The 24,087-nt window shown below is 38.0% G+C and overlaps 1 protein-coding gene across 1 annotated transcript in view; it reads left to right on the top strand.

The window, feature by feature from the left end:
• The window catches only part of CARMIL1 (capping protein regulator and myosin 1 linker 1), a 341,373-nt gene that overhangs the window by 193,019 nt on the left and 124,267 nt on the right, over positions 1–24,087 (top strand). Inside the window, exons 12-16 of the mRNA XM_023209724.3 lie at positions 8,651–8,737; positions 14,844–14,947; positions 18,102–18,179; positions 18,329–18,405; positions 21,715–21,819. Coding sequence (XP_023065492.1) covers positions 8,651–8,737; positions 14,844–14,947; positions 18,102–18,179; positions 18,329–18,405; positions 21,715–21,819 — 451 coding nt within the window. The remainder of the gene's footprint in view (positions 1–8,650; positions 8,738–14,843; positions 14,948–18,101; positions 18,180–18,328; positions 18,406–21,714; positions 21,820–24,087) is intronic.

The following is a 24,087-nucleotide window of genomic DNA, read 5'->3' as shown; positions in this document are numbered from 1 at the left end:
CTGTGACCTGGAGTCCTCCTTAAGTTCACTGGTTGTTGGTGGAATTAATTTCCTTGGAGCTATAGGCTCGAGGTCCCCAGTTTCTTGCTAGCTGCCAGTGGGTACCACTCCCAGCTCCTAGAGGCTGTGCTCCTAGAAGGGTTCTTGTCATGTGACCCCCTTATCTCACAACATAGCAGTTTGCTTTGTGTGTGAGGCTAGCTGGAGCACATCTCTCTGATGCTTTAGTTTCTTTTAAACAGTTCACCTGACTGGATCCGACCCACCCATGACAGTTTCCCTGTTCTTCATGAACTCAAAGTCAAGTGATTAGTAACCTAATCGTGGTAGGGATGTCTCATTACTGTTGACCCTTGAACAACTCAAGAGTGAGAGTCACTGACCATAAGCCATCAAAAATGCACATGTAATTTTTGACTCCCTCAAAACTTAACTGCTAATAGCACTGTTGACTGGAAGCCTTGCCAATAAAAAGTTGACTAACGTGTAATTTGTGTGTTATATGTATTATATAGTATTCTTTAAGCTGAATAAAATAAAATGTTATTAATAAAATCATAAGAAAGAGAAAATATATTTCCTATTCGTTAAGCAGAAGTAGATCATCATAAAGGTCTTTATCTTGGTTATCTTCACATTGAGTAGGCTGAGGAGAAGGAGGAAGAAAAGGAGGCCTTAATCTTGCTGTGTCTGCAGTGGCAGAGGTGGAGAAAAATCCACACAGAAGTGGACCAGTGCAGTTCAAACCCATGTTGTTCAAGAGTCAACAGTGTATTTACTGCTCCCCATCCCCATATTCAAGGAAATTGCACAGGGCGTATACACCAGGGGGTGAGAATCTCGGAGACTATCTTAGATTTCTCTTTACCACTATTATATTTTAATATTTAACAAGATTTGAGTGTGAGAATAGGGAAAGGATGAAGGACTAGAGTTCACGAAGAGTCAGAATGTTTTATTAAAAGTGGATGTGTAGAGAGAGGAGTCAGTAGGTTTAGAAAGGGAAACTCGAGAATTTGAATTCTTAGTGGAACACTGATGGACAAGGTTTAAGAAGGAATTGGTTTATCTCTAGTGGGACTATTTTGTTTTCATTTTCTGTTGCAGATGTTTTCCAGGTTTGTTGAATACGGCCTTTCACCTTTCAATGTTATATTTGAAGAGTATTAATTATTAAACTGAGCTGAAGATACTGATACAGATGTTCAGTTTTTCGTTTTGTCCTTAATATGGTCATTGTTTGGTGCTGACAAAGATACCTAAGTTATATTCAAGCAAAAATCTCCAGGGTAACTGGTCATCATCTAAAGTAGTGAATCTACAGGAAGGTTGAGACTGAATTAGAAAACTAGATCATGCCAAAAGTACCCTCATAGAATAAACCAAAGCTGAAATTAATGGTTGCGTAGTACTGGAATAGGAGTTTTTCTAGGGTATACTCAATTCTTAGGAAAAACAAATGTTTCTCTATTAGATACTACAGAGAGGTGAATGTGACAAAGTAGAAATCATGGTGATCACCGTTTTATAGACGGGAGGGCTATTTTTGGTTTTGTTTTTTAAGATGGGAGGGACTCAGTCATATTTATCAACAGACAGGAAAAGTCTGTAGAGGGAGGTAGTTGTTTGAGGAAGGTTCTTAAGCAAATGAAATCCAGAGTTCAGATGGATCAGGATGGGGACACTTCTCAGTGTTTAGAGAAATGCAAATTAAAACCACAGTGAGGTACCATTTCAAAAGCAGTAGTGTGGCAATAATCAAAATAAGTCTTCAAAAGGATATGAAGAGATGGAAACTCCTGCGTTGCTGGTGGGAGTGTAAAACGGTGCAGCCACATGCAAAACACGCTAGACAGTTTCTTAAAAAGTTAAACTCAAACCTGCCATATAACCCAGCAATTCTACTCCTAGGTGTATCACCCAAGTGAAAGGAGACTTATGTCCACACAGAGACTTGTGAATGAATGTTTGTAGCAGTATTAGTTATAATAGCCAAAAAGTAGAAACATCCCAAATGTTTGTCACTGGAGAGTGGTTACATAAGATGTGGTGTATATAATATGTGCATTGGAATACTACTCAAAAGAGAATGAAATTCTGACACATGCCATATCATGGATGAACCTCAAAAACACTGTTAAGTGAAAGAAGCCAGACCTAAAATACCACACATTGTTTGGGGAGATGGAAGAGGAAGAATGAATTTGAGGCCCTTTGTTTTCTATCCCGTTGTCCACTTCATGTTCTCTGAGGTGCAGCCACATTGGACAACTTATCACCGCAGGTGCAGTTTCCTTTGTCTTGCCCTCACTTTGGAGCTCCCATGTAAACTTCCATAATAGCACTTACTTCATTCTGCTCACATGAGAACTAGAGGTGGACATTTCTTCCCCCATGCTTCAGCACCTTGCTTCCTCTCATCCTCAGTTTCTGGGTTTTCTGTCTCCCCTTCCTTGTTTCCTAAGATGCAAAGCATCTAGTGTAAGACTTGGTCCACAATCAACAGATATTTTCTTTAAATTGAATTTGATTTATTTGATTGTATTCAATCTTAATTCTCTTGTATAGGTTTTTTTATTTGCACTTGAAAATTATGGTGAAGTTTGAGAGATTTCTTTTGTATAGAGTCAGACCATGTGTTCAAAGATGATGTTTACCTCCTTTTTCCCTCTGCTTTCCTATTTCTGAGACCTGTGTCTTTTTATCTAGCTGCAGCCCATTCACCAGTGCTGTCATCATGAATCATTCCAAGGATAGCCTTGAATATTCCTGCCAAGTCTGTAGTGTGGTTTCTGCTCACATACCCTCAAATTTTGACATCCTGAAAATATTTTCGCAGACCAAGACTTTTCTCATTTCTGCCCCTTCTAAATTCATTCATTGCTGTATTTGCCAGTGCTCACAGACAACTGCCAACATTCATATCTCCCACCTTTCTTTACTCTTCAGGATGAGCCTCCTGAACACAAATTCTGTATTCTTTTCATTCAGGCTAACTACCTGAAGGATTGGTAACTTTTCTGCTCATGGATGGAAATTCCACAAGAAATCTAATTGAGTATAAAATGTTTATTGAAATTTCAATCTAGAGAAAACTTTTAGTAATTTTTATTCCCAAGCTTTTCAGTGATGGTATTTTGTGTTTGAAAGTAATAAAAAGGGTGAAGGAGGAGTCTGTAATTAAGTTATACAGGATATAAAAAAGACTAAGCCAGGACTATTATTTGTAAGGAAGCTCAGAGAAATACAAGGGGCTGGGTATGGTGGCCCATGCTTGTAATCCCAGCACTTTGGGAGGCTGAGGCAAAGGGATCATGAGGTCAGGAGATCGAGACCATCCTGGTCAATGTGGTGAAACCCCATCTCTACTAAAAATACAAAAATTAGCTGGGTGTGGTGGTATGTGCCTGTAATCCCAGCTACCTGAGAGACTGAGGCAGGAGAATCGCTTGAATCAGGGAGTCAGAGGTTGCAGTGAGCTGAGATTGTGCCACTGCACTCCATCCTGGCAACAGAGAGAGATTCTGTCTCAAAAAAAAAAAAAAAAAAAAAAAAAACAAAAGATAAGGTCTTAACAGTTAAGTGGCCAAGAATTCTGAGGAATTTATACAGCAAATGGAATGTAGTTTTGTACCTAAACCTTCCACTCAGGAACTTATTTGGTGGAAACTCTCAAAGATTTGTATGATATGAATGTTGATGCAGCAAAACTGTTATTTTCACATCTATGTATAGAGGACCAGGCCTGCAGTCTTCTGATTGCTGAGGGGGTTGTGGTAAAGGAGGTTCAAGTATGACTTAGTAAGCCGAGGTATAATGTGTATGAGTAATCCTTCAAATGCTAGATGCCCTACTGCTCTCTTTCTGCAAGAACCACACAAGATGGTAAACAGACCACACACATACACAAGCTGTTCTTACCCTTGTTGCCAGGCCATGCCTGTTCACCAGCTTGCTCTTGGTCTTCATCTAACACAGTGTTTTTTCAGACTGTGGGTCAAGACCCATTAGCTGGCCATGAAATCAATTTAATAGTTCATGACAAGCATTTTTTTTTTTTTTTTTTTAAAGCAGTGGAATAGAAGAGAAATGTCAGAGTGCATTGTTTAGGGGAAACTTTGGTTTTAGTTTTCTAATACTAATATATGTACATTTATGCTTTACTTCTCTAAGCATTACAAATTCTGTGTTCTGTTTTTCCTAGTTATCTGTCCCAATTACCTTAGTTCTTATGATTTTAGCCTTTTCAAAAATGTCTGTCCTCTTCTCCTCACTTTTTTTGCCCAGACTGGAGTATGATGGTGCAATAATGGCTCACTGCAACCTCGATTTCCTGGGCTCAAGCCATCCTCGCCACTCAGCCTCCCAAGTAGCTGGGATTGCAGGTGTGCACTGCCACACCTGGCTAATTTTTAAATGTTTTTTGTAGTGATGTGGTCTCACTATGTTGCCCAGGCTCCTCCACTCACTTTATTACAAATTCGGTTATTTCATTTAGACACCATTTAGAATCCTAGTTCTAGTGTTTTTTGTTGACCTGAAGTATGCTCATATTTTTTCCCAGCTATTTGGTGGTGGCTCTGATTTGATCTTCTAAATAAGACAAGAGACTTATAGATTCTAGGATTGCTGCTTATTTTTCTTGGTGTTTTAGATCTTTCATGTCTCAGTGTATATCAGTGAGTCCCAGAGTCGAAACACATGGGTTTAATTCCGAGCTTCACAGCTTTCTAGCTAAGTGTTCTTGGACAAGTTACCTACCTTCTCTATACCTCAGCTTCCTTATATTAAAAATACAATAATAGTACCTACCAAGTAAGAATGTTCTAAGGATTAAATGAGATAATTGATATTTTCATGGTTAAACAGGTAAAGCAATATTTTAAAAATGGCATAGATTGGCTGGGCACGGTGGCTCACGCCTGTAATCCTAGCACTTTGGGAGGCCAAGGTTGGCGGATCGCGAGGTCAGGAGATCGAGACCATCCTGGCTAACATGGTGAAACCCCATCTCTACTAAATATACAAAAAATTAGCTGGGTGTGGTGGCACACACCTGTAGTCTCAGCTACTGGGGAGGCTGAGGCAGGAGAATCCCTTGAACCTTGGAGGAGGAGGTTGCAGTGAGCCGAGATCACGCCTCTGCACTCCAGCCTGGGCGACAGAGGGAGCCTCCATCTTGGGGGAAAAAAAAAGAAAAAGGCATAGATTTAGATTTTAGGGCATTTAAAAGTTAGAAGTGTTGACTCAATTTTTTCCAGTATCCCTATATTCTTATATTCTTGGTTCCAAGTCTTTTCCTCTCAGCCTTATTTTTGAAATGGAAATACTTCATTGTATTTTGCTTTTTCACTTACTTTTCTTAGCGTTTCTGAACTCTCCAGGAAAGCTATAGGAATGGGTGGAACTGTAAAAATTTTTACTCACCTATGCTCTGACATCTACAATGTTCTAATCTGTATGCTTTCTAACAGAGAAGAGGCCTTTTGTTTCTCCCAGAAGCCACTACCAAGATCAAGAGACAGAATGTTCCCAGTGTTCTCCAGACTTACCTTGTGGTTTGCCCCAGTGATCACCAGCCCTGTCCTCTACCACTTGGAAAAGATAACTACTATTCTGACTTCTCTCATGATGGATGAGCTTTGCCTGTTCTTTGCCTATGTACTCCTTTGTGTTTGGCTTCTTTTGCTTCTCTTTATGGAGAGATTTTTTAATAATAGATTTGTTTCCTTGAATAGATAGCGAACTATTGAACTTATTTACTTCTTCTTACATTAGTTTTGGTCTATCATGTTTTTCATAAGGGATTTGTTCCTTTCTATTAAAATGATAGTTTTTTGACTTACAGATTTGTTTATACCCTCGAGTTATAATTCAGTGCCTGTAAGATCTTTACATTCTTTTTTGATTTGATTTTGATAATTTGATCTCTCTTTCTCATTTATTTATTTTACCAGTCTTGCTGGAGTTTATTAATTTTGTTAATATTTTTAAAGAACCAACTTTGTTAAATGTACTTATTTTTACGGCTGCTATTTAATTGGATTCTTCCCTTTTTCTTATTTTTTTCCTTCCTTCTGTTTACAGAGGTGGGTGAGGATTAATTTGCTATTTTTTGAGATGGATAATTAGATAATTACTTTCCAGTTTTTAATCTTTCTTAAAATATTTATTTAGGTCTATTGATTTATCTTTAGGCATGGCTCTAGTTAGATCCCCAAAATTTTAATACTATAGTTTTTAGATTTAACTCAAAAGATCTTCAAAATTCCCATTGTGATTTTTGGCTCTTTTGTTATTTAGAAATATATTGCTTACGTTATAATTATTTGGGGATTTTCTAATTATCTTATTGTTGTAATTCGTATTTTAACTGCAGTAGTGGTAACAGAGAACATACAAATATTCTGTGTATGAATTCACAGTACTAAGGAACATTCTATTATTTGTTGAGACTTGCTAAATTTATGGCTCGGTATCTGATTCCTTTTGGAAAATATTCAGTGTGGACTTTGAAGACATGTATTCTGTAGTTACTGGGTAAAGCATTTTAAATATATCAATTATATCTTTCTTCATTATGCTCTTGATGTTCTCTATATCTTTACTGACTTTTTCTGTTCATTTATTAGCTACTAATAGAAGTGTGTTGGAAAACTTCTATTATTATATATGTGTGTGTTTATGTAATAATGTATGTATTTTCCTTTTGTTACTGTCAGATTTACTTTATACATTTTCAGATGATGTTAATCAGAGCATAGATTTAGAGTAATTGTATCTTCTTAATTAATGAAATATTCCATTTATCTTTAGTAATGCTTCTTAAAATTTAAATTGTCTCATTGCAGCTACATCAGATTTCTTTTGGTTAGTGTTTGTAGCATATCTTTTTTCATGCTTTTACTTTCACTTCTGAATACATATATCTCTAGGTGTATCTCTTGAAAACATTTGATATTTTTATTCAAGTAAATCATCTTAGATTAGTAATTTGAATCTTTATATTTACATAATATTTTTAAATAATACAAATGTAAATTAAATATATTTAATAAATTTATGTTTAATCATTCAGATATTTGGGTGAAAAGTTGTATTTCTATTTGTTTCCTTTTCTTTTTTTTTTTTTTTTTTGAGACAGAGTCTTGCTCTGTCACCCAGGCTGGAGTGCAGTGGCACGATCTCGGCTCACTGCAAACCTCCACCTCCTGGGTTCACGCCATTCTCCTGCCTCAGCCTCCCGAGTAGCTGGGACTACCTGCGCCCACCACCACGCCCGGCTAATTTTTTGTATTTTTAGTAGAGACAGGGTTTCACCGTGTTAGCCAGGATGGTCTCGATCTTCTGACCTTGTGAACCGCATGCCTTGGCCTCCCAAAGTGCTGGTCCATTTTTTTATTTGTCCCCTGTTTTCCTCGCTTTTTTGCCTTTTAGATTAATCAAGTTTTAACAGTTATTCTGTCTTTCCCCTTTCCTCCATCAACTTGTTAGTCACTTATTATTATTTTTTTTACAAGAGTGTATCAGCTAAATATCAAGGCTGCCCTCTTCTTGTAATTTACAAAATGTATTTGCATATTCAAGTCTCTAGAAATAATCAGATAAAAACCCATTTAACGTGATTTAATCCAGTGATTTTCAAACTTCTTTGACTGTGGAAACACAGTGGGGAAATAGAGGCTCCCAGAACACCCACTATTCTAGGGGAAACGCCCATGTAGAGGCTTACTCTAGCTGCACGACCTCCATGTTGTTTCTTAGAAGTTGTGATAAGATTTATAGATAATTTGGGGTTATATAGTAGGATAGCAACCAGCATAGTAATTTCTTACTGCTGCCTGAAGCTTGAGAATTAGCCTAAGGGAGCAGGAATTAACATTGTTTTAGGAGCCTTCTGAAGAACATGCCCCTGGGGAAATGATGGCTCATCTACAGCAGGAGGTCAGTTGGAGGACCTGTATGAAGGGCATACATTTGTGTATTACTTATTTTCTCCCAGAAAACAGTCTATGCTCATTGCAGTCCTTGGATGGGTGAGCTGGTGTTCTTAATCTCCCACTCTGGTTATTAAATTTAGAAGATATCTGATTTTAAATACTGTAAATTCCTGGTGAGTTATCCAAAGTTACAAAATCTACTTTTAAGAAGTTAAAACATGCTCCGAAGCTCTGTATGAGGTTGTTAGCTGTAAGCCAATTAAGTATAGGAATCCATCTGCTGTTATCAGAATAGTTAATGTTACTCCATTCTTCTTGACAATAATTAAATAGCATACATCTGCTCATCTAGAAGAGCGATCAATTCGTTAAGACAGAGGTTAAAAAGAAAAGGGGTTAACATCCTTTCCAAGAGGATTTGCATTTTAAGTAGAACTATGAGAAAAAGAGTGACACTTGGCCCCAAGAAAAGTATCTCCAATGGAAAAGTTTCAGATATTGTATGCCGAATAAGACATCTTCCCCTTCTCTTACCCTGTAGGTAGGAGAGAAAGAAAACGAGGCTTGATGGTAAATGGTTAGAAAACAAAGTCTGATAGTAGAAAGAAAAATATGATCACTTCATTCAGAATCAAAATTAATTTTCATTCATTGTAGAAAATGCAATTCCGAGAACTTGAAAATTCTAATCGCTTTTTTTCCTTTCTCAGGTGTGTCCTCTTTAAGTATTCAATTTGCCAAACTCCCAAAGGGATTAAAGCATTTAAATTTATCTAAAACCTCATTGTCGCCTAAAGGTACAGTATTTCTTATTTACCTAACAATGTGTCTGACATATTTCTGCTGCACCTGCTACGTCAGTTAGAATTATTTGTAAATGTACTTACATTTAAAAATATATCTATTATATTACTCTGGCAGTTTGAAGATAAAAGACATTATGTAATTCAATTTTTGATGCTCTGAAGTGAAATGCTGTCAGTGTAGAGAATAATTTTGATATGTACATGCAGTCTTTAACTTTTAAAACTTTGAGCCAGGGAACACTCTCCTGTCTGCTTCTGTCCTCCTGCCTCACATTCCTAGATGCACCTGGTTGTGTTTATCTTGGTTCAACAAGTTGGCCTTTCTAACTGTCAGATAGACTGTCTGCTTTACAGAAAACTGTTGGGCCTAACTGCTGGCTCACCACTGTAGCTCCCGTCCTTGTAGTTCTGTCTTTAGAGATTTCCTTATCTTCTCTCCAGGTGAGTTCATAAGTTCACTCACCTTCATTTTTTCCATCAAATCCTATCAATTCTGTTATTATTTGGCACAGCAGCACCACAATAATAATATTAGAAATTATCCTGCATTCATTGTGCCTTTGTATATCTTTACATTTTGCCCTGGATGCCTGAAAAAAATTTTTTTAATCTCCAAATATTCTCAGAGAGGTTCAGTTTGTTTTATAAAACTGTTTATCTGTGATAAACTGCTGAGATGTGTTCCCTGTTCCCAAGGCCACACGGAATCAATGACTGTTCCCTTTGTATTCAAGATCACATATGTAACATTATTGTATAAATATTGTGTCTTTCCTGCTACACTGGGGCTCTCCTTGTGGCCTGTGCTTCTCTCATCTTTTTATCTGCAGCACCTGGCACTGTGCCTGGACTACTGTTTAACAAAAGTTTCTTGAACATCTTGCCATTTCTTAAGAAAGTCACTGTCTTTTGGAAACAGTATATATGGTGGTTGAAAGTGTCAGTTCTGTAGTCAGATTGCCCAAGGTTGAATTCTGACTTTTCTACTTATATGTCATGCATTTATATGTAATATCTTTGTTCCCAGGTGCCTCATTTGTAGGACAGAAATAACAGTATCTTATTTCTACACAGGTAGTTAGAATTGAATGATTTAATATACATAGAGTATGGTTTCTGTCACAAAGTGCTTAGTAAACTGCTACCGTCACCCCCACCAGTACCAGCACCAGCATCAGCACCACCACCACCACCATCATCATAATTATCATCATCCTGAGCTGTCTTATGTTTTTATATGCCTCAGTTTCTACCTGGAGCAACCTTAGTGTCCTTACCTGGAGTGTCTCATGAATTACTGTGCATCCTATGCAGATTCAGCTTCTATCTCTGTCTCAAAAAAAAAAAAAAAAAAAAAATTGGAGGTAGATTTTTAATTTAATTTTATTTTTTTAGAAGACAGGTTCTTGCTCTGTCACCCAGGCTGGAATGCAGTGGTACGATCTTGGCTTATTGCAGCCTCCACTTCCTGCGCTCAAGTGATCCTCCCACCTCAGCCCCCCAAGTAACTGGGACCAAAAACACGCACTACCACACCCAGCTAATTTTTTTTGTAGAGACAGGGTTTCCGTGTTCCCAGGCTGGTCTCGAACTCCTGAGCTCAAGTGATCTGCCTGCCTTAGCCTCCTCCCAAAGTGCTGCGATTACATGCATGAGCTTCTGCGCCTGGCTGCTTCTCTCTCACTTTCTCTTTGAAACGTTCTCAGACAATCCCCTCTCACCACACCCTGTATGACTAGATGCCCCTTTCTCTGTGTTCCATAGCTCTTTGTAAATTCCTCTATCTTAGCATGTGTCCATCGCATTTGATTGTGACTTAGCGTGTACATTTCTGAATAATAAGGGCTTTACCTCATTCATTGCTGTGTCCTAGCACTTCTCAGTCTCTCACTGAATGTGCCTTGGATAAATGAGTAAAGCAAAGTCATCCCTTGATGATTTTATATCCATGCCATCATACATTATTCTGAACATGCAGTTAAATTAAGAATGGTTTGAAATTGAGATTAGTTCCATAAGTCCCATGATTTTATGTGCACACATTTATACACACATATTTAAGATTAAGGCTTAAAAATACATTACCAAAGGGATTTCCCCAGGAGTCAGTGTTTTCAGACCTAGTGCCTAAAGCCATCTACAGATCTTACAGCTAAGTTTAACTCCTTTACATTATCACTGTTCTACTTCGGCAAATCCATTTTATATAAACCTTTTTCTGATCATTATCAGTGTAGTGCACATTTATGGTAAAGATTTAGAAGATACTAAAAAGTATAAATAAGAAGGCAGACCCCCTCTGAACTCCCTTGTTCCTTAGTCGTTTGTATTTCTTTTAGGGAAATCACTAAGTTTATATCCTTTGTTAGTTTTCTGTTTATAGTGTTAATCTTTTTTTAAAAAGTTTATGTGAGTTCTGTACATATTAAAAGCATTCATTATTTATTGTGTGCTCCATAAGTCTAGTTTACGTCTTTTATAAGATGGAGTGGTTTTAAAAAACCTGATTATATGAATTGCATCTGTAATTCTAGCCACCCAGGAGGCTGAGGTGGGAACATGCTTGAGCCCAGGAGTTTCGGGTTGCAGTGAGCTATGACAGTGCCACCGCACTCCAGCTTGGGTGACAGAGTGAGAACCTGTCTCTTTAGAAAACAGAAACAAAAACAGAAAACTGATTATATTAATAATCCTTGATTATATTTATTTTAATTCATTTGTTCATTATAACAAATAAAAGGATGTAGTGATCATTTATCCTTCCGAGGGCAAGTTTGGTTCTGAGGACATTCAGTGCCACCTCGCCCTGATGTCCCTATCCCTTTTAGAGTGGTACAGTGGGGAGGTCCTATGGGCAGAGCTGGGCTTCTTCACCTCCTTATGATGAGGACAGCTCCACATTGCCTATACCCTTTATAAATAAGGGTCCTCCCATTTATCTCTTACCTGCAATAAAATATGTATATATTACAATATGTGTTTTAAGAATTAGCATTGTCTTATAACATGACTTGAAGAATTTTTATCTTATTTTATTGTAGTTTATTTAGACGGAGTCTCGCTCTGTCGCTCAGGCTGGAGTACAGTTGCATGATCTTGGCTCACTGCAACCACCGCCTCCAGGATTCAAGCGATTCTCTTGCCTGAGCCTCCCAAGTAGCTGGGATTACAGGCATGTGCCACCATGCCTAGCTAATTTTTGTATTTTTAGTAGAGACAAGTTTTCGCCGAGTTGGCTAGGCTGGTCTCAAATTCCTGACCTCGGGTGATCCATCTGCCTCAGCTTCCCAAAGTGCTGGGATTACAGGCATGAGCCACCATGCCCAGACTGAGTAATTTTCAAATTGCCCTAGGACAAAACTATCTTGAAATGTTTGTTTACTTTTTTTTTAAAAATTGACTTCTTGAAGTATTTTACATAGGATCTGAAAGATTCACAGATTTAAAATGACTGGAGTTACATTGCAGTGTTAAGCTTCTGGTGAATCAGACTAGCATTTATATTCATGGCTCGATAACACAAGACAGATTTAAAAAAAAAAAATCAAAAAACTCCCCATGACATCGCCACTGCCTCCAAATACCGTTTCTTTATCTCAGATGTTAACTAACTGATAGTTTTCTGGATTTCTAGCAAATGTCCTGCTGGTTGCCAGATTATGTCAGGGCAGAGCCATCTGGTACCACCTTTTTCCAGCTGTAAACACTACAATAATAAATAACAGGGAATGGTCAAAATTGCTAGACAGCCAGAATCGAGAAAGTCATGTAAATGTGTTTAGTTACGGCTGTAAGAGCCTTGATTTTTTTTTCAGTTCTATACTTTTATAATTCTCCACTCTTCGTGGGCTTATTAACACAGGCCTCATGTGAACATGGGCTCAGGGGGCAGGAGAGGAAATCCTTCGTGCTGTTTTAGTAGCATGAAGCTGAGCTGATAACATGATGCTCTCTCGAGTCTATTCAGATGCTGGACAACTGCCAAGTGCCCGCACTTGTCAAGGAGCATTTTGCTGTCAGGACTAATTTAGCCTTCTATTTTTGGAATTTATTTATTGAGTTTCGTTATACCTCAGTAAGGAAATGATTTCACAAATGATTTTCTTGATGAGAATCTGGTATTGGCCCTATATTTTGGACTCAATTATTCCATTAAAAAATACATTAATATTTTTATTAATATCAGGACAACCTAAAGGAAGTTGGCCATTTAAACAGTTATAGAAGATAACCTCCAGAAAATAACCTTTTGTTATAAGCCACCGTACGTTCCTCTTATCTAATACAATTAATCAAATTTCCTGCTTCTCTACTGCCAAGCTCTTGTTCTTGCCCCATTGATAGTTATTGCCTCTCTGGATAGTGATTATTCAGCCCTCTGTGTCTCCCGCTCCGCTGGCCTTCAGCGAGGAAGATGGTATCTCAGAAGACCCTGCCTGGTACACAGGAGGATTTCAGTAAAGGTTTATTGAAATGAATTTTCCTTGTGTAGCACTGACTTTTCATTGCAGAGTCTAATTAAGTTTCTCCCTAATGGTCTTTGCAATTTTTGAGGGTAAAAAAAAAAAGATCTTATTTATATTTATCTCCTAATTCCCAGCATTTTATTAGCATTTAGTAAATGAGTGAGTTGACAGCCAAGAAGTTCTTTGCACTTAGATATTTTTTATTCGAAGTCTTGGTCTCCTGTATACCCGCCCAAACGTGTGCCCACTTTGAGAAATGGCTCAGTAGCCTTTATCAGACACACATTGGGATCAGTTTATTAAAACTCTCTGAAGCTGGGGAAGACAATGTCTTCTTTATCAGCCCCACACTGAACGTTCTAAGCTCACATCAGGGAGGTGCTCCAGTGGGAGGCTTTACCTGCAACCCATAGCTCTTGTAGTACCCTCATCAGATCCTGCTGCTATGACCAGAACTGTCTCTTACTGGCAGAACTGACCTTGGCCCCTCTTCTCCATGAAGGGTCTGCCCAAATGTGGAGGGCAAAGAAAACCTTTTCCTGGTTCTCTTTAGAGTAGTTGACTTACTTGAGTCTCAGTTTGATAGGTTGAGATTTTCAAAAAATGTTGCTGAAAACTAAGAAAAACAAAATAATTTATAAAAGTGTACCCAATTAAGAAATAGCCATATTTCTAAAGTATATAATTTGGAACCATGGACTTTTGGGTAGAAACACAAAGAGCTTTACTATCTCTTACATTCCCATTATGCTAAGTAAAATCATCAGTGCTGTGGTGAGTGATTGAGTCTCAGTGAGTGATTAGACCTTTCTGGGCTCCCGTTTGATAATGACACCTCAAAGAGCTCCCATTCCCTTCTGAAAAGAAGTGGCCCACTAGACAACCATGACTAGCGGGCCCGTCAATAATTGTTGCCCACCTATAAAAGAACTTAGTTCTATCCATACAGAATAAGCAGCCTCCTCACATATTCATTATTTGTTTTCTGAGGTGGATTTGTCAGTTTAGTGCAGTTTATGTTAACTTGAGCCATTTATGTTGGTGTGTAAAGAGTGTATAGAATGTTAATTATACATTTTTCCTTATGATTGCATCTTACATGGTATACAGATCATCTCCTGATTCTTTGTGAAATCTATTTTAATCCAAATGTTTCCTTGAATGTAATACATTTAAGAAGAGCTGTATACTTCTCTTTTTAACTTCCCAATACTTTAAATAGCCTAAATTATCTGAATTTGGACAGGCATCATTTAAATACCAGGCACTAACTCAAGAATCACCTGGCAGGATTGAGAGAAGGATAAACATTGTCAACTATATTGCTTTCATCATTCTAAGGCTTCAGATTAAAATCCTTTCTGTCCTTGGACACAGCAGAAGACATGGAGCAAAGGGAAGCCAATTCATTACTCCTTCCGATTCAGTGAGGGGGTTGTGTCTTTGACCAACCTGTTCTTCCTGAGGGTGTGTCAAAAGGAGACACAATCATAGCGCCACCTTTCGGGGACAGTGTTCATGGTTAACCTCAGTCCTGCAATTTGATGGAACTGTTGGGCCATTTATAGAAACCCAAACCTCATTTTGTTTCCTGGAGTGCAAACTGAGCCTGGATTTTCTTGATGTTGCAGGGGTGAACAGCCTTTCTCAGTCACTCAGTGCCAATCCATTGACCGCCTCTACCCTTGTCCACCTCGACCTCTCAGGGAATGTCCTTCGTGGAGATGACCTCTCAGTAAGTTTTCCTTTCTTTATTCCATCTTCGAAGAAGCTGTGTTTAGTAAGCCTGGAATAATTCTAAACGTGACTTTGTAGCGCGTTTCCCTGCCTGTCTCTTTATCATGACACCTTTGAATCATTTAGTTACAAGCTTACGAAGTGTTTTACTGAAAATTCCAGAGCCTTCGTTAATCAAATGTCATGTATCACCACAATTATTTTTTTTCTCATTTAATGATGCTGAAGTTCACATTTTTTTGGAAGTAATGCTGTTGAATTTTCTTCATTTAAAAACATTAGCTTACAGGGGCCGGGCGTGGTGGCTCACACTTGTAATCCCAGCACTTTGGGAGGCTGAGGCAGGCAGATCACGAGGTCAGAAGATCGAGACTAGCCTGGCCAACATGGTGAAACCCCATCTCTACTAAAAATACAAAAATTAGCCAGGCATGGTGGCATGTGCCTGTAGTCCCAGGTACTCGGGAGGCTGAGGCAGAAGCGCTTGAACCCTGGAGGTGGAGGTTGCAGTGAGCCGAGATTACGCCACTGCACTCCAGCCAGGGCGACAGCATGAGTCTCCGTATCAAACAATAACAACAACAACAAAAACTCATTAGCTTAGAGGTTAAAATTGCCTGGTAAGGAAGATTGGGGACATAAACTGAACTTTCTCATTATTTTTATTGTTACTGGGAAGATTGATTTTTTTTATAGGTTACAATTGAAAGGGAGTATTGGGATAAACCTGAGCACTCATCTATTCTGTGAATAAAATAGGGAGAAGAGTGGTCTACACATAACCTGGGGCCATTTCTTCAGAGTTTGAATGTGAAGACAAAAACTACTCCCTCAATTATAATAAAATTGTTAATGTAACTGAATCAATAATGTAATATTTGGCAGATCTTTGACACAGTGGATTAGGTATGATCTCATTTCCATATGAGGCGAATGATCCCCTCTGGTCACCAAGATAGAATTTAGAAGAATTGTTTCTTTCACAACATGGCCTACACCCAGTGGCCATCTTTGGAGGGCCTTAATTTGCAATCCACTGCTTTGCCACAGGGCTGAAAAACACTGAAATTTATTCTTACTTCTCTTGTTTTGGTTTACCTGTAAGGCAGGAAGTACAAATGAAGGCCTTTTTGTATTTTTTTTTCCTTTTTCTCTCCCTTGCACTTAAAATTATTTAAATAATACTTGATTCCTGGTGTGCCATGATTTTTCAATTCATTTTCCAGTTTCTGTTGTTACCTTCACTGACGGTTCATAAATCTGCTCCCTCCCAAAATCAAACAAGGAGGCCAATGTGAAACCACCAAAATAATACTGTGGCAAAATAGAAGAATAGAGGGAAGGGTGAAAGGAAAGGCTAAAGATTAGTAAGATTCAGCTAATATAGGAACATTAATAGTCACCTAAAACAACAAAATAGCTCAAGATTTCTTTTTCTTGCCAGGATGGGTCCTGTTGTTGCTTGCTTCTGGGGAGTGAAACGGTGAGGCCTGAGTGAGAGTGGGCTGGAAGGGAGATGAGAAAGACGAAAGTTCCAGGAGCCTGGTGGCAGGTGCAGGAGTTTACCTGACCCTGTACCCTCAGGGAAAGCAGCCTAACAGGGCCTGGCCTCTTTGGAGAAGTGTGACCGAGTAGTCTTGTCACCATTTCATGGTGATAAGAGCTCCCCCAGCTGGTGACTGGGAGCAAAGCCACAGTGAACTTAAAAGTCTCTTGAGACAATTTTTGCAAGGCAAACAGAAAGAGGCAGAGGATCTTCATGTGAGAGCAAAATGACTTTTCTGAATCAGAACTTCTCATAATGAAATCCATTCTATGGCTGGGTGCAGTGGCTCACATCTAGAATTCCAGCACTTTTGGAGGCTAAGGCAGGTGATCTCTGGGGTCCAGGAGTTTGTGACCAGCCTGGACAACATGGTGAAACCCTATCTCTACAAAAAACACAAAAACTAGCCGGGCGTGGTGTCACATGCCTGTAGTCTCAGCTACTCAGGAGGTTGAGGTGGGAGGATGGCTTGAGCCCGGGAGGTGGAGGTTGCGGTGAGCCGAGTTCATACCACTGCACTCCAGTGTGGGCAACAGAGCCAGACCCTGTCTTAAAATAAATAAATAAATAAATTTGAGCCAGACCCTGTCTTAAAATAAATAAGTAAATAAATGAATAAGAAAGAAAGAAAGAGGAGAGGAGGGGAAGGGAGGGGAGAAAGAAAAGTCATTCTATGTGTATGGTTATTTTAAAGTGTTAAGTGTTTACAGGCTATTTTTTTGCTCTTCTGAATTTCTTTATAGGATTCTTCTGAAGCACCATATAGCCAAACTGCTACACATAGTAAATGTTTGCAAGCGCATACTCAGTATAAGCTTGTTTGTTTTTGCAAGTATCCAGTGGTATCCAGTGAAGCAGAGGAGAATTAAGCTATTTGCCTGGTGGCAGGCAGCTTGGACTCAGTTTCTTATGGGTGGGCTCTGGCAGTTGCTACACATACAGGGTAATTCCAGAACAACATCTCAGTTGAACTGATCTGTTGATCAGTTTCATTATTTTGATGGCCTTGAATAGGAGGACTGGGGAAGTTTAGGCATTGTGACCCCCTGAAACCAAAAGTGTCTTAGCTATTAGTAAAACTTTTAAAATGCACTCATATTGCTGCCAAGTCATTCTTGTTAGCTTTGAGAAGTAACTAAGGGTAGAAAAATCATTATGTTGAACAGAAGAGAGGATACCCTGAGACCATCCTATGGTTCAAATTCAGATTCGTAGTTCTGCAAACACTTTCAAAAAGTGATTAGCATTTTGATAGAGTGACTGTAGTCCGGGTGGTATTTTAATCTCAGGAGTTAAAATGAATTAGCACTGTTCCAAAATTGTATAATAAAAATTAAACTAACCAGGAAAACTAAGTCATGTGTAACAAAATGGGGGTTTGGTTTTCAAGGTTCCATTTGGCCTTTTTTACTCAAACATAATTTTAACTATTCTTGGGATTTTCACATCAGGGAATGTAAAGGAATGACAGAAAATTCTGGTAATCCCCTTGGGAAGAGCAGAGAATGATCTAAGAAATTCTGGCAACTCCCTTTTAAAATATTAACTTGCATTGTGTGTATGTGTATTCCTAGAATCCTAACATGTATCTTTTATTTTTTTCAAGCACATGTACAATTTTTTGGCCCAGCCGAATGCCATTGCTCATCTGGATTTATCCAATACAGAATGTTCCCTGGACATGGTAAATTTTATATATATATATATATATATAAAATATTGCTCTGAGGGGTCTCAGAAGAGCTATTTAGATGGGATATAGGGGACCTCTAATAAAAGATTCTCCTGGACCTAGAAATACTTGAAAAGAAGAGTACCTTATTTCTTTTTCAGGTCTGTGGAGCTCTTCTCCGTGGATGCCTTCAATATTTAGCTGTGCTCAACCTCTCCAGAACTGTCTTCTCTCACCGGTATAGATTTATTTCTGCTCTCATTGTCATCTGAAAGTGTCTTTTTCTGAGAAAAACTTGTAGTGATAAGGAAAACGGAGTGATAAAGGGTGAATGTTGTGTATGAAAGAAGGCGGCCTTAAGCATTATTTATGAATATTAGGCCTTGAACATTCAAGTTTTTGTTTTCTTGTTTTAAATGTAGGTTAATGTTCTTATCAATAATTCCAGCCTGCCTACGTGAACTATGTGATAGCGCACTATTTCTTATATGTGGTCAGGCAATCTGTCTTAATATGGGAAAAACCCTTTTAGAAACTTTTATAGGTATTTCGCATGGATGAGCTTGGATGTAGGTATAAACTACTTTTGGAGAGTAAAGAGAATAGTTATCTCAAAGTCATGCAGTTTCACTTGTAGAAGTAATTGAGGGCCAGTCTGACTACTTCACTTATATACTCCTGACTATAACTGTTTGCAGAATAAGGCAGTAGATTAGAAGCAACAAGGATTCACAAAGAGTAGCAACTTAGAATGCAAAGAGACTATAGAGGAATTATCAGAGGAATGATGAAAAGTACACGGGTTGTATAGGTATGGAATCTGGGAATATCTAAAGAATTAATACAGTTCAACACTTAGCATTTATAATTATGACCATAAATTATAAATAATATTTAGTTATTATATGCTTTTAAATAATATGGGTATTGGTTAATATTAGAAATATTTTTATTTTTGCTAATTTGTAAAAGCCTTATATATTTAAAAGGATAACCCTCACTGATTTGGAAAATTCAGTTTTGTAGCATGCTTTATTCCATAATTGTGCTTTGTAAGTCAATTACTTTGTATATTAAAGTACTATTTTTTATTACTTCAAGAGTGATTAAATCTTTCCAGTAGCAAAAATATGCCACAAATACCTCCATAGATTAAAGTTAGGGAGTATTACGTCTGAAAATATAATGGTGGGAAAAGTAGAATTTTCCATGGTAACTATATTTTGGGGAACATTTGAGAATTTTAATTGAAACCTAGTCAACTCATATATTTGAAGCCAGCTTATAAAGCCATGCTTTGGTGGAGCAGTAATTGACTGGGGAACTGGGTTACAAGATGAAAGCACAGACTATAAAGGTTTTTGTATAATCAGCACTTTTGAGTTCACAATACTGTGAATTCTGTGATGACTGGTCTTCAGTAGAGCTGTTAAGCTTATAGAACAGAATTGCGCTAACAAATTGTCTTGTCTTCCACATGAAAGGTTGTGATTAAACTGTTTAATACCTAATACCTTACCTAGATATAGTTGTAGAAAGCCCTTAGTAATTTTGTTGAAATTACTGCATTTACGTTGAGGTGTGGATTGTCAGCTAGGCTTTTCATTCTTTTATTCACAGATAATTTCATAAGTGCATCCGTCAGGATAAGTTAGATTGTTCCACAGTAACAGTGACCCCTTTCCCCCAATGTCCATGGCTTTCAGTAACAGTGATTTTGTGACGTGTCCATTGTGGGCTGGCATATAGCCTTCACTCCAGGAGGCAGAGTGGCCTCCTATCTAGAACATTCACAGTCATATAGCAGAGAAAAAGAGATCATGGCAGTGCACATACTGGCTCCCAAGGCTTCTCTCTGGAAGTCACACACATCATTTCTGCTCACGTCTCACTGGCCAAAGAGAGTCACGTGGCCAAGCCTGCTGTCAGTGGAGGGATGAAGCATCATCCTCCTTCAAAAAGGGGTAGTGAATATTTGGAAACACTGGAATACTCAGCAGTAAGACAGAATAGCAGGAGGAGAAATATATTTAGAGTAAGTTAACAGTATTTTCTCAGCAGAAAGTGAACAAGAATATACAAGCTTACATTGTTCCACTATATGGAAACAGAGTTGTTTGAGATTTCTTATATCACACAGTCTACCAGAATTCTCTTTCCTCTTAGTTTTATTTTTCATCTTCTCAGATAGAGATTTTTGTTGTTTAGATTTTTCTTCTCAAATAGCCTTCAATTGTCCTGTTTTAAAACTTAAAAAAGGCCGGGCGCGGTGGCTCAAGCCTGTAATCCCAGCACTTTGGGAGGCCGAGACGGGCGGATCACGAGGTCAGGAGATCGAGACCCTCCTGGCTAACACGGTGAAACCCCGTCTCTACTAAAAATACAAAAAATTAGCCGGGCGAGGTGGTGGGCGCCTGTGGTCCCAGCCACTCGGGAGGCTGAGGCAGGAGAATGGCGTGAACCCAGGAGGCGGAGGTTGCGGTGAGCTGAGATCCGGCCACTGCACTCCAGCCTGGGCGACAGAGCAAGACTCCGTCTCAAAAAAAAAAAAAAAAAAAAAACTTAAAAAAAAAAAAACTGTCAAATATTGACAGATTTTCCCAGATCTCTGTACATTAAATATTATTGAATATTATGTGGTTGAGCTAAACCACTAGGATGCTCTCTGCCCTGAGATTCCATGATTCCCTCCACAGAATATGAATAACTATCATTAAATGAGTGCTTACTCTGCATCAGCTAAGTGCTTTATATATACTGACTTATTCAATCCTTCCATCATTTCTATCAGATAGAACAGAACAAGCAAAGTGTTCATTCAGATTCCATCTTGGACTCTTGAGTCCTGTTTTTCTTAAACCCTTATCGTATAGTGTAGATGCTACCGTATTATTGAGCTGTATGATTTGATCCACATACTTTTCTCCGTAATAGCAAGGGGATGTATTTGGAGGTTATAGCCATTTTATTTTATAGTTTTGTCTTTAACTGTTCTAATAGTTGGCCTGAAATGATTAGGTTTGTGATATGGACATAGTAGCTGAATAGGCTATTTGTAATGGAGGCTTCATGCCATTTGGACTTTCTGTGCTGTTTTAGCTCAACATCAGATTACAATCTTGTTGCATGTGAAACCTGCTACATCTAAAAACATTGCCAAATGCAGGTATTGATCTCTAACATTTTGTGCCACCCAGTGGGAAAGCTTTTAAATTGGTGAGAAATATACATCTTCTCTGACCTCCTATTTTTAAAAATTCCAAACATGGAGTTTCCTGATCAAGAGGTAAAACACAATGAATTCATTGGCTATGAAGAACAGCAATGAATTATTTTATGAACTAAGTATTTCTTTACCTCACTTAAGTGGTTCCTTTAATAATATTGGCTTTATGGCTTTAGGTTTTGGACATTTATTTGTTTCTATTTACTTTTTAAATTTCTACAGAGACTATGACTGATTTGTAGATTTCACAGTGTCTGAATAATCAATGAATATGTTTGATGAAGGTATAACCGCTTGTATAACTCTTGTGTTTTTTTTCAGGAAAGGAAAAGAAGTACCTCCATCTTTCAAACAGTTTTTTAGTAGTTCTCTGGCTTTGATGCACATCAACCTTTCAGGCACAAAACTGTCTCCTGAGCCCTTAAAGTGAGTGGTTAATTCACTTTCTCCAGAGCTTTTAAAGTTCAACTTGCTTTTATGAATGTGCTTGAGGGAAGGGAGAAAGATATATAATCCAAAGACAAAAACAACAGATGAGAATACCTTTTTACTGTGGGGCAGAAAAATAAATTAAAATTTAAAAAAATACATTGTGCACTATTGATATTATTGCATCTTCTAAGAAAAAACATCTTTTGGTTTATGACCTTGGCAGGAGTCACTGATCTACAAAAGTTGTATTCCCAGGTACTTACTATTGCTTTTATATTAACCTCTGTTCATTCCATTTCAGGCATATTCGTGCGTGTGTGTGTGTGTGTGTGTGTGTGTGTGTGTATGTGTATGTGCGTGTTTTCATTAGCATTTACTCTAAATCTTTATACTAATAGTAATAAACTCTAAACACATTGTATGTATGCAACAGAATGAATTTTTAGCTACTTTGGTTTCTGAATTACTGAGGTTAATATGGGCTCTTTGGCACTTTTATTTGGCAGCCAACTTATGGGTTAATATCCCTAGTGTAGGTATAGTGGTGAAGTTAAAATTGTTAGCTAAATTGAGGTTTGAGAATAATTTATTATCCTTGAGATTTCTGTTCACTATTGCCAGAAAGAGTCAAAAGTTTAGTGTACAAGTTCAGTGAATTTGACTGTAGGGTCAAATTCTCTTTGAGTCTAAAGAAGGTATTTTGAAGTGATGATTATGAAAGTTGTCAGATATGCTCAAGTATATGCATGGATTTCTCCCTTCCCAGCTGACTGTAAATCAGCATTTAATTTTTCCCTTGTAATGTGTATTAATGTCTGCTCTTCATCTTACTAGAAAATTAAGCTTCATTTAATTTATAAATTATCTTTTCTTTTCCTTTTTTATTTCGGTTTTGAGAGGTATGAAGTTCTTGTTTTCATATAGTACCAGATGATCAAAACAATGGATGCCTTTAAAAAAGTAGATCCAGGCCGGGTGCGGTGGCTCATGCCTGTAAACCCAGCACTCTGGGAGGCCGAGGTGGGCAGATCACTTGAGGTCAGGAGTTTGAGACCAGCTTGGCCAACATGGTGAAACCCCGTCTCTACTAAAAATACAAAAATTAGCCAGGCATGGTGGTACATGCCTGTATTCTCAGCTACTCAGGAGCTGGAGGCAGGAGAATCGCTTGAACCCAGGAGGCAGAGGTTGCAGTGAGCCGAGATCACGCCATTGCATGCCAGCCTGGTGACAGAGTGAGACTCCATCTCCAAAAAAAAAAAAAAAAAAAAAAAAAAAGTAGATCTAGTCAAGTGCTGAAAAAAAAAAAAGTCTGATGTTATGTTATAGCAGGCTTAAAAAATGTTGAGTTAATATATTTGGGATCCCTAAATATAATAGCCATAAATAATAAATACCTCATGATTTGGCTGTTTGTATGGATATTAAGAAAGCTATGAGAATCATATTCTAAAGTTCCATTATAATCGTACTCATTTACATATTCATTCAAGTAATACTGAGCATCTACAATGTGCTGGACACTGGATGGCAGAGTAGGAAGCAAAACCAGAGAGGGTCCTTGTCCTGGTAATGTATCAGCAGGAAATTAGCATATTCAAATAGTTTTCTATTTTTAATTCTTTCAATCTTGTTGACTTTTGTATAATATAGAGTAACATTTTATTGGTTAGTGTAACTGATTTTGTGGAATATTTCACTTTGCAACAAGACTGGACTTAATGTACTTTGTTGCACATATATACCTGTAAATGTTGTACTTCAGAGATATTTTGTAATTGTTAAATCTTGGACCTGATGTTATTGGTGTGAATGTTTGATAATGTTAAGTCGGTAGTCTCTTCAGCTCTGTGCTTTAATCAGTAAAAATTTTAATATGGGGAGAAAGCCTTCATGGCTAAAGATTATGTAAATAAAATTCCACATATACATTTAATGTGATATAATTATTTGAAAAGATAACACAAAACTGAAGTTCTCAGGTTTATGTATGAGAGGGTGAGGATGAAAAGGAATTTGCACAGTACTACCCTAAACTAGACACTGTGCTGGGTGCTTACATATGGCCTGTCACCTTTAATGTTGATGACAGTGATGAGAAGTTGATATCATTATCCCCATTTTACAGCTGGGGATATTGAGGCTCAGAGAAGCTAAGTAATTTGCCCCAAATCACTATTGGAGATTGGGTTTCCTGAGGAGCCAACTTTGAGATGGAGATTAGCAAGTAGGATATTTATAAGGACATTCTCTTGGGATTAC

This window comes from Piliocolobus tephrosceles, chromosome 5 (assembly GCF_002776525.5).
Source record: "Piliocolobus tephrosceles isolate RC106 chromosome 5, ASM277652v3, whole genome shotgun sequence".
NCBI lineage: Eukaryota > Metazoa > Chordata > Mammalia > Primates > Cercopithecidae > Piliocolobus > Piliocolobus tephrosceles.
The sequence above is the reverse complement of the archived record's forward strand: the minus strand, read 5'-3'. Positions and strand labels throughout refer to the sequence as shown.